At 44.8% G+C, this 16446-nt stretch overlaps 1 protein-coding gene across 1 annotated transcript in view; it reads left to right on the forward strand.

Annotated features, from left to right (window-relative positions):
• LOC129824568 (receptor-type tyrosine-protein phosphatase mu-like) overlaps positions 1 to 16446 on the forward strand; it is a 422832-nt gene that overhangs the window by 171859 nt on the left and 234527 nt on the right. The window contains exon 3 of the mRNA XM_055884259.1: positions 15846 to 16120. Within this exon, the coding sequence (XP_055740234.1) occupies positions 15846 to 16120 (275 nt within the window). The remainder of the gene's footprint in view (positions 1 to 15845; positions 16121 to 16446) is intronic.

The following is a 16446-nucleotide window of genomic DNA, read 5'->3' on the forward strand; positions in this document are numbered from 1 at the left end:
CCCCTTGACTTTTTCCTGTTACAGCCTTATTATAAAATGAATTGTATCAAAAACAAACAACTCTGCAATCTACACACACTACCCGATAATGACAAAGTACAAACAGGCAACAAAATAAAATAAATTGCAAATGTATTACAAACAAAAAACTGAAATATCTTATTTACATAAGTATTCAGACCCTTTTGCTATGAGACTCTAAATTGAGCTCAGTTGCATCCTGTTTCCATTGATCATCCTTGAGATGTTTCTTCAACTTGATTGGAGTCCACCTGTGTGTAAATTAAATTGATTGGACATGATTTGGAAAGGCACACACTTGTCTATATAAGGTCCCACAGTTGACAGTGCATGTCAGAGCGAAAAACCAAGCCATGAGGTCAAAGGAATTATCCGTAGAACTCCGAGACAGGATTGTGTCGAAGCACAGATCTAGGGAAGGGTACCTAAACATTTCTGCAGCATTGAAGGTCCCCAAGAACACAGTGGCCTCAATCATTCTTAAATAGAAGAAGTTTGGAGCCACCTAGACTCTTCCTTAAAGCGCAGCGGCCCAGCGTCATCCGGGTTCTGGTTTGGCCGGTATAGGCCGTCATTGTAAATAATCATTTATTCTGGCTTGCCTCATTAAATAAACGTTCAATAATAAAAAATAAATAAATTGTGTAGTATACAGTTAGAAGAAAAAAAATCTTGCATATCGTAATTTATTTCCACAATTAACGAATAATAAAGAATGATTGCTACCTATAACCAGGACTGGCATTACATTTATTTTATTTTTTTAGCAGGCAATCATTTTTTGGGGGGAAAACAATTATTGTGATTCAGCCTACATTATAATGCCCCAAACATCATTACCCCATAGCAACAGATGTGGGATACATACACACTCTCTCCCCACCCCTCCCCCACAAACAACCACACGGTTCAGATGTTTAACGGTTGTTACATCACCGAGAACAAGAGAAGAGTCGATGTGAGAATGCTGCATATACGGTACAGTTGTAACTGTTTGAGAAGGAACGCAAAAAATAGAGCAAGAACGGGGAGATTTGCTTAACCGATGTCTAGTCCTAGCTGATGGAGCTTGGATACACCCCTTTCCCCTGAAACACACACACACACACACACACACACACACACACACACACACACACACACACACACACACACACACACACACACACACACACACACACACACACACACACACACACTGGTCCCCCCATTGTGACTATTTTCCCCAAAAATCTCTGAGCAGTCAGACCTTTTGATTATTTTGTGCCACCAGGTCCACAATAATGTGCCCCCCCCTCTCTGTTTGTCCGACAGTGATCCCCTCCCCATGGTTTACTGCAGCTAGTGTTGCCAACACATACCTGGGTGGTGGTACTCCACCGGAATTCCCATCGGCTAGGTACGAGGTCGTCAAGGTTCTCATTAGCAGCTTTGAGAAATTCCTTGAATATTATGCTCACCAACCTTTGGCTTTGTTGGACCAACCCTGCCGGGCCGGTTCAGACTCTTGAGGGGGTGGTGTTGTTTTAGTGGGTCTTTGGCCGCATGTATCTTTCTGTCTTGGAATGCGTAGGCTACTTGCAGTAAGCCTATAAAACAGATAAGGACTTCTCCTTAGTGTGTGGGTCACTCAGGTGGGTGTCTAGGGTATAGGGTTGGAAACCGTTCCATCACGATAGGACAATAAATCAATCCAATTTATTTGTAATTTATTTTAAAATGTATATCCCATATCTCCCCAAAATGGTAAACTCTCTCTGTCACAACTCTCAGCTCACAGACACACACACACACACATGGGTATTTGCAACCATTTTCATGTTTTCACTCACTTAATTAATTACATAAACACACACCCCATCTTCCGTCACAGCCCCCCCCCCCAAATATACACCCGCACATACTGTGCCTTCTATGTTCTCTCTCTGCTGTGTTTTTTTACCATGTTGATTTCTACCTAATATCAGGGTTTTTAGTACTTTTGTGTTCCAGTTTCTATTTGCATGTGTATTATTTCAATAAGTATCCTTTTCTTCTAATGATGTCTTTTTTTAAATCTATTTAATACTATCAATAATAATTGGAATACTAATTATTTTACAACATTCCCTATCTTGAGTGGTATAGTTTATTTGTAGATTATTTCTTGATCTGTCACGTTCCTGACCTGTTTTCTGTTGTTTGGTATGTGTTTAATTGGTCAGGGCGTGAGTTGGGGTGGGTAGTCTATGTTATGTGTTTTCTATGTTGGGTTAATGGGTTGCCTGGTATGGCTCTCAATTAGAGGCAGGTGTTTGGCGTTTCCTCTGATTGAGAGCCATATTAAGGTAGGTTGTTCTCACTGTTTGTTTGTGGGTGATTGTTCCTGTGTCTGTGTAATCCACATGGGACTGTTTCGTTTGTTCGTTCGTTTTAGGTAGTCTGTTCCTGTTCTTGCGTCCTTCGTCTATATGTAGGTTCGTTTGTTTCAGGTCTGTTGCCTTCGTTTAATGTTTTGTAGTTTGTTCGAGTGTTTTGTCAGTGTTTTCGTCTGTTCATTAAAGTCAGTATGTATTCATCACCCGCTGCGCCTTGGTCCGTTAATACACCACCAGACGAACGTTACATGATCAATTGTTGTATTTGATTGTTTTTCAGTAAAAAAAAAAAAAAGACAATTGCTACCATGGATACAATTGGGTGGTCCATTATGCAATCGCTACCATGGATACAATTGGGTGGTCCATTATGCAATCGCTACCATGGATACAATTGGGTGGTCCATTATGCAATCGCTACCATGGATACAATTGGGTGGTCCATTATTCGACTCCAGCTTGTGAACTTAGCATTATTTAGAATCCCTTTTAGCTTGTTTGTGTCTTTCTTCAATGTCACAGCTTTTCTCGTCCCTCATCTAAACCTTGCCTTCAAATCTTTATATAGTTCAAGAATGCCCAGTTTGTCATTTATCGACTTTAGCAAGTCGGTTTCTACACTTACCGTTCCAGGTGGTGAAAAGCATAAATCTCCTGTCAGTCGGGGAGTCTCGTCTTGTTTATTTTGGGGGGGATTGATTCTCCATGCTTACTCTCCGACATGTTTTGTGGTTGAATGTGTTGGTACTATTGGTCGATACATTTCTCTAGCCTTATAATTTGTTTTGTTGTTCTTCAGATTGAAGGTTATTGCCCACGAGTATGTGAAGTGTTAATATTTAGTTAGATTTACAGATATTAAATCTAGGAAGTTTTTTCCTTGCCACCGTGCTTCTACACCTGCATTCTAGCTGTTTGGGGTTTTAGGCTGGGTTTCTGTACTGCACTTTGAGATATCAGCTGATGTACGAAGGGCTATATAAATACATGTGATTTTGATATTGAATATTACGTTTTTTATTCTTGAGACATTCTGCACCACTTTCTTCGGTCCACCATTGTTCCTTCTCTGCCTCCCATATCAGATTGACTAATTCACATTAATAGTAAACATCCTGTTTATTAATCTCTACAGGAAATCAAGCATTAGGTGTTTTCTTTGGTTCTGTGGTTCTCTAGTTACGATCCAAATGGCATTCTATTCCTATGCAGTGCGCTACTTTTGACCAGGGGCCCATAAGTAGTATACTATGTAGTGCACTACTTTTGACCAGGGGCCCATAAGTAGTATACTATGCAGTGCACTACTTTTGCCCAGGGGCCCATAAGTAGTATACTATGCTGTGCACTACTTTTGACCAGGGGCCCATAAGTAGTATACTATGTAGTGCACTACTTTTGACCAGGGGCCCATAAGTAGTATACTATGTAGTGAATATGGTTCCATTTGGGACCTAGCATTTGTCTTTGTAATGGAGCTTCAATGGAATCTATTCATCATGAGGATATTAGTGTTGTTTCATATCACACTGACAGAGCTCCTGAGTCCCCGACGGGTGGATGGAGAGATGGGGAGGGAGAGAGGGAGGGAGAGAAGGAGGGAGAGAGGGAGGGAGAAACATAATGTTTAGTCAGCTGAGTAGATGGGTTGAGTGTTATTAAAATGACATAATAGAACCTTCTGTCGATCATCTCTGGCCTGCTCTGTATATCAAAGGGGCCTTTAAATCCTCAGAAACAGACATACGAGAGTAAAAAAGGTCTGGTTGAAGGATTAGAACATCATTCCCAAACTCAGTCCTGGGACCCTGAGGGGTGCAGCAGTCCTGGGGACCCTAAGGGGTGCAGCAGTCCTGGGGACCCTGGGGACCCTAAGGGGTGTAGTCCTGGGACCCTAAGGGGTGTAGTCCTGGGACCCTAAGGGGTGTAGTCCTGGGACCCTAAGGGGTGCAGCAGTCCTGAGACCCTAAGGGGTGCAGCAGTCCTGAGACCCTAAGGGGTGCAGCAGTCCTGGGACCCTGAGGGGTGCAGCAGTCCTGGGGAACCTAAGGGGTGTAGTCCTGGGACCCTAAGGGGTGCAGCAGTCCTGGGGACACTAAGGGGTGCAGCAGTCCTAGGACCCTAAGGGGTGCAGCAGTCCTGGGACCCTAAGGGGTGCAGCAGTCCTGGGACCCTAAGGGGTGCAGTCCTGGGACCCTAAGGGGTGCAGTCCTGGGACCCTAAGGGGTGCAGTCCTGGGACCCTAAGGGGTGCAGTCCTGGGACCCTAAGGGATGCAGTCCTGGGACACTACGGGGTGCAGTCCTGGGACCCTAAGGGGTGCAGCAGTCCTGGGACCCTAAGGGGTGCAGTCCTGGGACCCTAAGGGGTGCAGCAGTCCTGGGACCCTAAGGGGTGCAGTCCTGGGACCCTAAGGGGTGCAGTCCTGGGACCCTAAGGGGTGCAGTCCTGGGACACTACGGGGTGCAGTCCTGGGACCCTAAGGGATGCAGTCCTGGGACCCTAAGGGGTGCACATTTTGTTTTTTTCCCTAGAACTACACATCTGATTCAAATAATCAAAGCTTGATGATGAGTTCGTTATTTAAATCAGTTGTGTAGTTCCTAGGGCAAAAACCAAAACGTGCACCCATCTGCTCTGCCTATGGGATACTGTATGAACAGTATATTACACATTCGCCATATTCAACTCAGTGGCCAGATAGGTAATGCTACATTTACAGTAAAAAAAAGAAAAGAATCTCCACCGGATAGTTGCAGTGGAATGTGTCAGGGTGCCTGAAATGTGCCTTGCTCAAAGAGACTTCGACAGATTTCCCACCTTGTCGGCTCGGGTATTAGAACCAGCAACCTCTCAGTTACTGGCCCAATGCTCTAAGCGCTAGGCGACCTGCCACGCGTTCACCAATTTAGCTGCTGTAGATCCCTTAGGACATATGCAGTGTCTCAAATGATAAACCTGTTCCCTATAAAGTTATCTTCGGGTTGACGTGAGCCACTTTGTCAAAGAGCAGTAGAGATTAATCGTGATGCACAGAGATTTGTATTGAGATGTTGTAGACTAGAGATCAGTAGAGATTAACAGAGATGTTTTGAGATGTTGTAGACTAGAGATCAGATCCCGTAACACAAACACTCAGGAGAGGTGTCGTAGCATGACCAACAAACTAGAAGAGGTTGTCTCCTCTCACCTCCTGCACTCCTCTTTCTCCAATACAGCATGACCAACAACAAACTAGAAGAGGGTGTCTCCTCTCACCTCCTGCACTCCTCCTTCTCCAATACAGCATGACCAACAACAAACTAGAAGAGGGTGTCTCCTCTCACCTCCTGCACTCCTCTTTCTCCAATACAGCATGACCAACAACAAACTAGAAGAGCTTGACTTAGTGTCATCACAGCTCATCTCTCTTCTCCTCCTCTCCTCTTTTCTCCTCCTTGTGTTCCATTGTGTAAACATGACAGATTTCTCGCTCGTTATCTGAGGTATAGAAGAGAGAGAGCAGGAGAGAGAGAGAGAAGGAAGATAGAGTGTTACTGTGTTATTTAGCACAACAAGATAAGCAGTCTGAGTCCCTGAAGGAACAAATTGGGTTCTGGGTAAATGTTGCGCTTCTTGGTGAACAGCCTCTTTTTTTCCCTAATGTACCTCGGCAAATCTGCAGACAAGTTAGATTTGTTTCTGTGAATGGGCTCTGTGTATAAAGTCAGGTATTTGATGACAAAACGAGCAAAACTTTTCTGCTTAGCTGTTCTGCTTCGTCTATTTCGCTCTATCTTTTCTGAACTGTCTAAACTCTCCCTGTGTGATAATGAATGTGTACTGGTGTACTGTGGGTAATATCAACGCAAACCGTGTCACTTCTGGGTTTCAGTATGTCTCGCATGTCCTTTCAGTACATCGTGTGTCTTCTCTCTGTGGAGCTGACAGCCATAGGCCTACGAGAGGATGATATATAGGGGTTGAATGTCTTGCCAATATAATCGTTCTGACACGTGTCGGTTTGGCAAGTGGAGAGAGGATTGGATTAACCTTTCGAGTTCAATCAAAATTGCAATTTTTTTTGTTATTGATTTCTCAACTTTTTTTTCCATCTACATTTTTCTCCATCATTTGACGTAAAAACCCACCTCAGTGTCGCTGTCTGTGAGATACTTAAGCAATAAGGCCCGAGGAGGGGGGGGGTATATGGCCAATGCACCACGGCTAAGGACTATTCTTAAGCACGACGCAACGCGGAGTGCCTGGTCACAGCCCTTAGCCGTTGTATATTGGCCATATACCACACACCCTCAAGGTGCCTTATTGCTATTATAAACTGGTTACCAACGTAATTAGAGCAGTAAAAATACATGTTTTGTCATACCCGTGGTATATGGTCTGATATACCACGGCTGTCAGCCAATCAGCATTCAGGGCTCGCACCACCCAGTTCATAATATGAGATATTTCAACTGCTCTCCTTAGGGTTGGGGTCAACTCCATTTCAATTCCAGTCAATTCAGGAAGTACACTAGAATTCAAAATCCAATTATCTTCAATGCTTTTCAATGAGGAACATTTGGTATTTGGTTTACTTATTAATTGACTGGAATTGAAATGGTATTGACCCGAACCACTGTTAGAGTCAATGATTCCCGAACAGCACACAGTCCTCACGCATTCTTCAATCTCTACATCAGGAAACTTTGCTGACCACACTATTAAGGTGCTACAGAGGGTGGTGAGTACGGCCCAGCACATCACTGGGGCCGAGCTTCCTGCCATCTAGGACCTCTAAACCAGGCGATGTCAGAGGAAAGCCCCTAAACATTGTCAAAGACTCCAGCCACTCAAGTCGTAGACTGTTCTCTCTGCTACCACACGGCAAGCGGTACCAGTGCACCAAGTCTGGAACCAACAGGACCCTGAACAGCTTCTACCCCCGAACCATAAGACTGCTGAATAGTTAGTTAAATAGTTAACCAAGCAGCTACACAGACTATCTTCATTGACCCTTTTGTCTAGTCACTATACCCCTACCTACAGTATACTGCTGTTACTGTCTATTATCTATCCTTTACCCCTACCTACAGTATACTGCTGTCACTGTCTATTATCTATCCTTTACCCCTACCTACAGTATACTGCTGTTACTGTCTATTATCTATCCTTTACCCCTACCTACAGTATACTGCTGTTACTGTCTAGTATCGATCCTTTACCCCTACCTACAGTATACTGCTGTTACTGTCTAGTATCGATCCTTTACCCCTACATACAGTATACTGCTGCTACTGTCTATTATCTATCCTTTACCCCTACATACAGTATACTGCTGCTACTGTCTATTATCTATCCTTTACCCCTACCTACAGTATACTGCTGTTACTGTCTATTATCTATCCGTTACCCCTACCTACAGTATACTGCTGTTACTGTCTATTATCTATCCTTTACCCCTACCTACAGTATACTGCTGTCACTGTCTATTATCTATCCTTTACCCCTACCTACAGTATACTGCTGTTACTGTCTATTATCTATCCTTTACCCCTACCTACAGTATACTGCTGTTACTGTCTAGTATCGATCCTTTACCCCTACCTACAGTATACTGCTGTTACTGTCTAGTATCGATCCTTTACCCCTACATACAGTATACTGCTGCTACTGTCTATTATCTATCCTTTACCCCTACATACAGTATACTGCTGCTACTGTCTATTATCTATCCTTTACCCCTACCTACAGTATACTGCTGTTACTGTCTATTATCTATCCGTTACCCCTACCTACAGTATACTGCTGTTACTGTCTATTATCTATCCTTTACCCCTACCTACAGTATACTGCTGTTACTGTCGATTATCTATCCTTTACCCCTACCTACAGTATACTGCTGCTACTGTCTATTATCTATCCTGTTGCCAAGTCACTTTACCCCTACCTACAGTATACTGCTGTTACTGTCTATTATCTATCCTTTACCCCTACCTACAGTATACTGCTGTTACTGTCTATTATCTATCCTTTACCCCTCCTACAGTGTACTGCTGCTACTGTCTATTATCTATCCTTTACCCCTACCTACAGTATACGGCTGCTACTGTCTATTATCTATCCTTTACCCCTACCTACAGTATACTGCTGCTACTGTCTATTATCTATCCTTTACCCCTACCTACAGTATACTGCTGCTACTGTCTATTATCTATCCTTTACCCCTACCTACAGTATACTGCTGTTACTGTCTATTATCTATCCTGTTGTCTAGTCACTTTACCCCTACCTACAGTATACTGCGGTTACTGTCTATTATCTATCATTTACCCCTACCTACAGTATACTGCTGCTACTGTCTATTATCTATCCTTTACCCCTACCTACAGTATACTGCTGTTACTGTCTATCATCTATCCTGTTGCCTAGTCACTTTACCCCTACCTATATGTACATGTCTACCTCAAATACCTCGTACCCCTGCACATCGACTCGGGTACTTCCTGTATATAAGTTACTCATTTGGTATTTATCCCTTCTGTTATTATTTGTCTTTCATGTCTCTATTGTCTTCTTCTCTATATGGTTGGGAAGGGTCCGTAAGTAAGCGTTAAAACCTGATGAGGACAGGGTTATTGTCACTTTTTCTGGAAAACGTGTCCAATTTAAACGGCTTCCTACTCAATTCTTGCTCGTACAATATGCATATTATTATTATTATTGGATAGAAAACACTCTCTAGTTTCTATAACCGTTGGAATTATGTCTCTGAGTGAAACAGAACTCATTCTACAGCACTTTCCCTGACATGGAGTGAGATTTCAGAAATCTTGGCCCCTGTTCCCAAGTCAGTTGTAAGGTCCCTGTAAATGCTATGAGGATACAAACACTGCCTACGTCTTCCTCTATACGTCAGTAAGGGGTGACGCTTTGAATGGAGTCGATTGCGCAATCAGGGCCTGTATAAAACACCAATGACCGGAAGTAGCTTTCTTTTCGTCTCTGCGCCTTACATTACATTACATTTAAGTCATTTAGCAGACGCTCTTATCCAGAGCGACTTACAAATTGGTGCATTCACCTTATGACATCCAGTGGAACAGCCACTTTACAATAGTGCATCTAGATCTTTTAAGGGGGGGGGGGGGGGGGGGGCAGAAGGATTGCTTTATCCTAGGTATTCCTTGAAGAGGTGGGGTTTCAGGTGTCTCCGGAAGGTGGTGATTGACTCCGCTGTCCTGGCGTCGTGAGGGAGTTTGTTCCACCATTGGGGTGCCAGAGCAGCGAACAGTTTTGACTGGGCTGAGCGGGAACTGTACTTCCTCAGTGGTAGGGAGGCGAGCAGGCCAGAGGTGGATGAACGCAGTGCCCTTGTTTGGGTGTAGGGCCTGATCAGAGCCTGAAGGTACTGAGGTGCCGTTCCCCTCACAGCTCCGTAGGCAAGCACCATGGTCTTGTAGCGGATGCGAGCTTCAACTGGAAGCCAGTGGAGAGAGCGGAGGAGCGGGGTGACGTGAGAGAACTTGGGAAGGTTGAACACCAGCCGGGCTGCGGCGTTCTGGATGAGTTGTAGGGGTTTAATGGCACAGGCAGGGAGCCCAGCCAACAGCGAGTTGCAGTAATCCAGACGGGAGATGACAAGTGCCTGGATTAGGACCTGCGCCGCTTCCTGTGTGAGGCAGGGTCGTACTCTGCGGATGTTGTAGAGCATGAACCTACAGGAACGGGCCACCGCCTTGATGTTGGTGGAGAACGACAGGGTGTTGTCCAGGATCACGCCAAGGTTCTTAGCGCTCTGGGAGGAGGACACAATGGAGTTGTCAACCGTGATGGCGAGATCATGGAACGGACAGTCCTTCCCCGGGAGGAAGAGCAGCTCCGTCTTGCCGAGGTTCAGCTTGAGGTGGTGATCCGTCATCCACACTGATATGTCTGCCAGACATGCAGAGATGCGATTCGCCACCTGGTCATCAGAAGGGGGAAAGGAGAAGATTAATTGTGTGTCGTCTGCATAGCAATGATAGGAGAGACCATGTGAGGTTATGACAGAGCCAAGTGACTTGGTGTATAGCGAGAATAGGAGAGGGCCTAGAACAGAGCCCTGGGGGACACCAGTGGTGAGAGCGCGTGGTGAGGAGACAGATTCTCGCCACGCCACCTGGTAGGAGCGACCTGTCAGGTAGGACGCAATCCAAGCGTGGGCCGCGCCGGAGATGCCCAACTCGGAGAGGGTGGAGAGGAGGATCTGATGGTTCACAGTATCGAAGGCAGCCGATAGGTCTAGAAGGATGAGAGCAGAGGAGAGAGAGTTAGCTTTAGCAGTGCGGAGCGCCTCCGTGATACAGAGAAGAGCAGTCTCAGTTGAGTGACTAGTCTTGAAACCTGACTGATTTGGATCAAGAAGGTCATTCTGAGAGAGATAGCAGGAGAGCTGGCCAAGGACGGCACGTTCAAGAGTTTTGGAGAGAAAAGAAAGAAGGGATACTGGTCTGTAGTTGTTGACATCGGAGGGATCGAGTGTAGGTTTTTTCAGAAGGGGTGCAACTCTCGCTCTCTTGAAGACGGAAGGGACGTAGCCAGCGGTCAAGGATGAGTTGATGAGCGAGGTGAGGTAAGGTAGAAGGTCTCCGGAAATGGTCTGGAGGAGAGAGGAGGGGATAGGGTCAAGCGGGCAGGTTGTTGGGCGGCCGGCCGTCACAAGACGCGAGATTTCATCTGGAGAGAGAGGGGAGAAAGAAGTCAAAGCACAGGGTTGGGCGGTGTGAGCAGAACCAGCGGTGTCGTTTGACTTAGCAAACGAGGATCGGATGTCGTCGACCTTCTTTTCAAAATGGTTGACGAAGTCGTCTGCAGAGAGGGAGGAGGGGGGGGGAGGGGGAGGAGGATTCAGGAGGGAGGAGAAGGTGGCAAAGAGCTTCCTAGGGTTAGAGGCAGATGCTTGGAATTTAGAGTGGTAGAAAGTGGCTTTAGCAGCAGAGACAGAAGAGGAAAATGTAGAGAGGAGGGAGTGAAAGGATGCCAGGTCCGCAGGGAGGCGAGTTTTCCTCCATTTCCGCTCGGCTGCCCGGAGCCCTGTTCTGTGAGCTCGCAATGAGTCGTCGAGCCACGGAGCGGGAGGGGAGGACCGAGCCGGCCTGGAGGATAGGGGACATAGAGAGTCAAAGGATGCAGAAAGGGAGGAGAGGAGGGTTGAGGAGGCAGAATCAGGAGATAGGTTGGAGAAGGTTTGGGCAGAGGGAAGAGATGATAGGATGGAAGAGCAGAGAGTAGCGGGGGAGAGAGAGCGGAGGTTGGGACGGCGCGATACCATCCGAGTAGGGGCAGTGTGGGAAGTGTTGGATGAGAGCGAGAGGGAAAAGGATACAAGGTAGTGGTCGGAGACTTGGAGGGGAGTTGCAATGAGGTTAGTGGAAGAACAGCATCTATTAAAGATGAGGTCAAGCGTATTTCCAGCCTTGTGAGTAGGGGGGGAAGGTGAGAGGGTGAGGTCAAAAGAGGAGAGGAGTGGGAAGAAGGAGGCAGAGAGGAATGAGTCAAAGGTAGACATGGGGAGGTTAAAGTCACCCAGAACTGTGAGAGGTGAGCCGTCCTCAGGAAAGGAGCTTATCAAGGCATCAAGCTCATTGATGAACTCTCCAAGGGAACCTGGAGGGCGATAAATGATAAGGATGTTAAGCTTGAAAGGGCTGGTAACTGTGACAGCATGGAATTCAAAGGAGGCGATAGACAGATGGGTAAGGGGAGAAAGAGAGAATGACCACTTGGGAGAGATGAGGATCCCGGTGCCACCACCCCGCTGACCAGAAGGTCTCGGGGTGTGCGAGAACACATGGGCAGACGAAGAGAGAGCAGTAGGAGTAGCAGTGTTATCTGTGGTGAGCCATGTTTCCGTCAGTGCCAGGAAGTCGAGGGACTGGAGGGACGCATAGGCTGAGATGAGCTCTGCCTTGTTGGCCGCAGATCGGCAGTTCCAGAGGCCACCGGAGACCTGGAACTCCACGTCGGTCGTGCGGGCTGGGACCACCAGGTTAGGGTGGGCGCGGCCACGCGGTGTGAAGCGTTTGTATGGTCTGTGCAGAGAGGAGAGAACAGGGATAGACAGACACATGGTTGACAGGCTACAGAAGAGGCTACGCTAATGCAATGGAGATTAGAATGACAAGTGGGCTACACGTCTCGAATGTTCAGAAAGTTAAGCTTACGTTGCAAAAAAATAAAAATAAAATACAAGATCTTATTGACTAAAATGATATAGTACTGCTGGCTGGTGAAGTAGCCTGGCTAGCAGTGGCTACGTTGTTGAAAGTGAAGCTGGCTAGGTAACCTCGACAATTTCACTAAATTTCTCTAAACTACACAATTATCATGGATACAAGGACAGCAAAGACAACTAGCTAACACTACGCTAATCAAGTCGTCCCGTTGTAATGTAAGTTTCTACAGTGCTGCTATTCGGTAGAAGTTGGCTAGCTAGCAGTGTTGGCTAGGTAGGAGGACGGCAGCGCGGCAGGCGAAAAATAGCTGGCTAGCTAACCGATAATTACTCAAAGCTACACAATTATCTTAGAAAAAAAGATAGCAAAGAAAACTATGTAGCTAGCTAACACTACACAAGTCAAGTCGTTCCGTTGTAATGTAATCGTTTCTACCGTGCTGCTAATCGGTGGCTAGCTGGCTAGTTAGCAGGGTTGACTACGTTACGTTACGTTACGTTAGGGCGAGAATACCTGGCTAGCGAACCTCAGCGAACCTTGATAACTACACAAGTATCACCGATACAAAGACGGCTATGGAGCCAGCTAAGTAGCTAGCTAAGATCGAACAAATACAAATCAAAGATAGCAAAGACAACTGTGTAGTCAGCCAACACTACACTGATCAAGTCGTTCCGTTGTAATGCACTCGTTTCTACAATGCTGCTATTCGGTGGCAAGCTGGCTAGCTAGCAGTGTTGGCTACGTTGCGTTTCGTTAGGGCGAAAATAGCTGGCTGGCGAACCTCAATAACTACACAATTATGTTTGATGCAAAGACGGCTATGTAGCTAGCTAAGATCAAACAAATCAAACCGTTGTACTGTAGTGAAAATGAAAATCAGACCGTTGTACTATAATGAAATGTAATGAAAAGTTTATACTACTATTCGGTGGACGTTTGCTAGCTGCTGGGCAGATAAGTGTGGACTACGATAGACGACGGAATACGATAATTACGCAATTATCTTTTATACACAGACGGCTAAGTAGCTAGCTAAGAAGAAATTGCTAAGGTTAGACAAATTAAACCGTTGTACTATAATGAAATGTAATGAAATGTAATGAAAATGAAATGAAAAGTTATACTACCTGCAGAGCGAATGCAAATGCGACCGCTCGCTCCAAACCGGATGTTGATACGCACGATGGTCGTCGGACTTGCCTCCTTCCAAGCTGTTGTTTAGCCAGTAATATTTCTATAGGTGTTATAGGTGTTAAAAACATCATAAGGTAGTTAATTTGAACCGTTTTATAGCAATTTATATCCGTTTAGGGCGATTTTATGGCATTTCTGTGTGATGCACTTTGAGGAGCTGGGCACTTTTCGAGTGCATGGTGAGCGTTAGTGGCCATTTCGACGGGACAAGAGGACATCTTTCGACCAAAAGACAATTAGACCGGAGAAAGGATTCATTGCCCAAGATTCTGATGGAAGAACAGCTCATAGTAAGAACTATTTATGATGATAAATCGTGTTTCTGTCGAAAAATGTTAAACGCTTATGCCGCCATTTTGTTTGGTGTAGCTTCGTTTGGCGCAACCTGTATTGAAAAGTAAGGATAATTTAAAAAATGTAATTCAGCGATTGCATTAAGAACTAAATTGTCTGTCAATCGATGTCCACCCTGTATTTTTTAGTCAAGTTTATGAGTATTTATGTATAAGACTAGATCACTGTCTAATATGGCGCCCGACATTTTCTGACCAGCTTGGCTACTTTTCTCATTGTATAACCACGATTTTGGTGGCTAAATATCCACATTTTCGAACAAACTCTATATGTATGTTGTAATATGATGTTACAGGAGTGTCATCTGAAGAATTCTGAGAAGGTTAGTGAAAAAATTTATACTTTTTGGTGGTGATAATGCTATCGCTCTTTTTGCTGTGAATCAATGCTGGGGTACTGTTTGCACATGTGCTATGCTAATATAACGATTTATTGTGTTTTCGCTGTAAGACACTTCGAAAATCTGAAATATTGTCTGTATTCACAGGATCTGTGTCTTTCAATTACTGAACGCTGTGTATTTTTAAGAAATGTTTTATGATTAGTAATTAGGTAATACACGTTGCTCTCTGTATTTATTCTAGTCGAGTTGTGATGGTGGGTGCAATTGTAAACTATGATTTATACCTGAAATATGCAAATTTTTCTAACAAAACCTATCCTATACCATAAATATGTTATCAGACTGTCATCTGATGAGGTTTTTTCTTGGTTAGTGGCTATCAATATCTTTATTTGGCCGAATTGGTGATAGCTAGTGGTGTTGGTGGACAAAGAAAAAATGGTGTCTTTTGCTAAGGTGGTTAGCTAATAGATTTACAAATTGTATCTTCCCTGTAAAACATTTTAAAAATCGGATATGTTGGCTGGATTCACACGATCTGTATCTTTCATTAGCTGTATTGGACTTGTTAATGTGTGAAAGTTAAATATTTTAAAAATATGTTTTTTTTTAATTTCGCGCTCTGCCTTTTCAGTGGAATGTGGGAGGAGTTCCACTAGCGGAACCCCGGGGCTAGACAGGTAGCGTTAATCCCTGTTAATCTACACCTGTTGTTTATGTGACAAATACAATTTAATTTAATACCTGTTTATTGTCTTCCCTCCCCACAGTGGTGTCCTCTCCGCTGCTAGACTGTCAAATGTAGGAAGATGGTTCAATGCTATTTACAGGTGTAGGATCTTCAATTGATCAGTCTTTTGTTGCTGAGAATTTTCCTGCATCGCAGAAAAGCTTCATGTGATTGATTATCAATTCACTGAAAACCCCACACTAACGCATGGCTATATTAACAGTACTGCACATTTCATGTAGCCAACTTTGGCTAACTAATAGCCTAACAACCGATCAAGCAACCTTATAGACTAAATGTTCAAATCCTGTTATGACATGATTATTTTTGCTGCAACAATACAGGTTAAATAAAGATCCTTCATCTGTAAATAAAGTTTGTTTTGGTTGGATGTGATCCTGTCTGTGTTACGTAGTTCTGACCCCCCAGCTACACAGTTCTAACATTCATGTAATGTTCTCCTCTCCTCTCCTCTCCTCTCCTCTCCTCTCCTCTCCTCTCCTCTCCTCTCCTCTCCTCTCCTCTCCTCTCCTCTCCTCATCCTCTTCTCATCCTCTCCTCATCCTCTCCTCTCCTCTCCTCTCCTCTCCTCTCCTCTCCTCTCCTCTCCTCTCCTCTCCTCTCCTCTCCTCTCCTCTGCTGCCCCAGATTCAGCTTTCATTATGGTCAACACGTCGGGGCGTTTCGCTGGTCAGAAGGCATTACTGCTGACTCCCCAGCTGAAGGAGAATGACACCCACTGCATCATCTTCAAGTACTTCCTGTCTGGACGCGAGGGGGCGGGGCCAGGGCAGCTCAACGTGTACATCAGAGAGAACAACAGTCCCCTGGGCATGCCCGTCTGGAACGTGTCTGGGCCAGCTACTAGAGCCTGGGTACAGGTAGAACTGGCCATCTCTACCTACTGGCCCAACTTCTATCAGGTGAGTTACCTTACCCCACCTACCTTACCTTAGTTTACCTTACCTTACCTTAGTTTACCTTACCTTAGTTTACCTTAGTTTACCTTACCTTACCTTAGTTACCTTACCTTAGTTTACCTTACCTTAGTTTACCTTAGTTTACCTTACCTTAGTTTACCTTACCTTAGTTTACCTTACCTTACCTTATCTTACCATACCTTAGTTTACCTTACCTTACCTTATCTTACCATAGTTCACCTTATCTTACCTTACCTTAGTTGACCTTACCTTATCTTACCTTACCTTATCTTATCTTACCATGCCTTGTTTATCTTATCTTACCCTAT

This window comes from Salvelinus fontinalis, chromosome 26 (genome assembly GCF_029448725.1).
Source record: "Salvelinus fontinalis isolate EN_2023a chromosome 26, ASM2944872v1, whole genome shotgun sequence".
Taxonomy (NCBI): Eukaryota; Metazoa; Chordata; class Actinopteri; order Salmoniformes; family Salmonidae; genus Salvelinus; species Salvelinus fontinalis.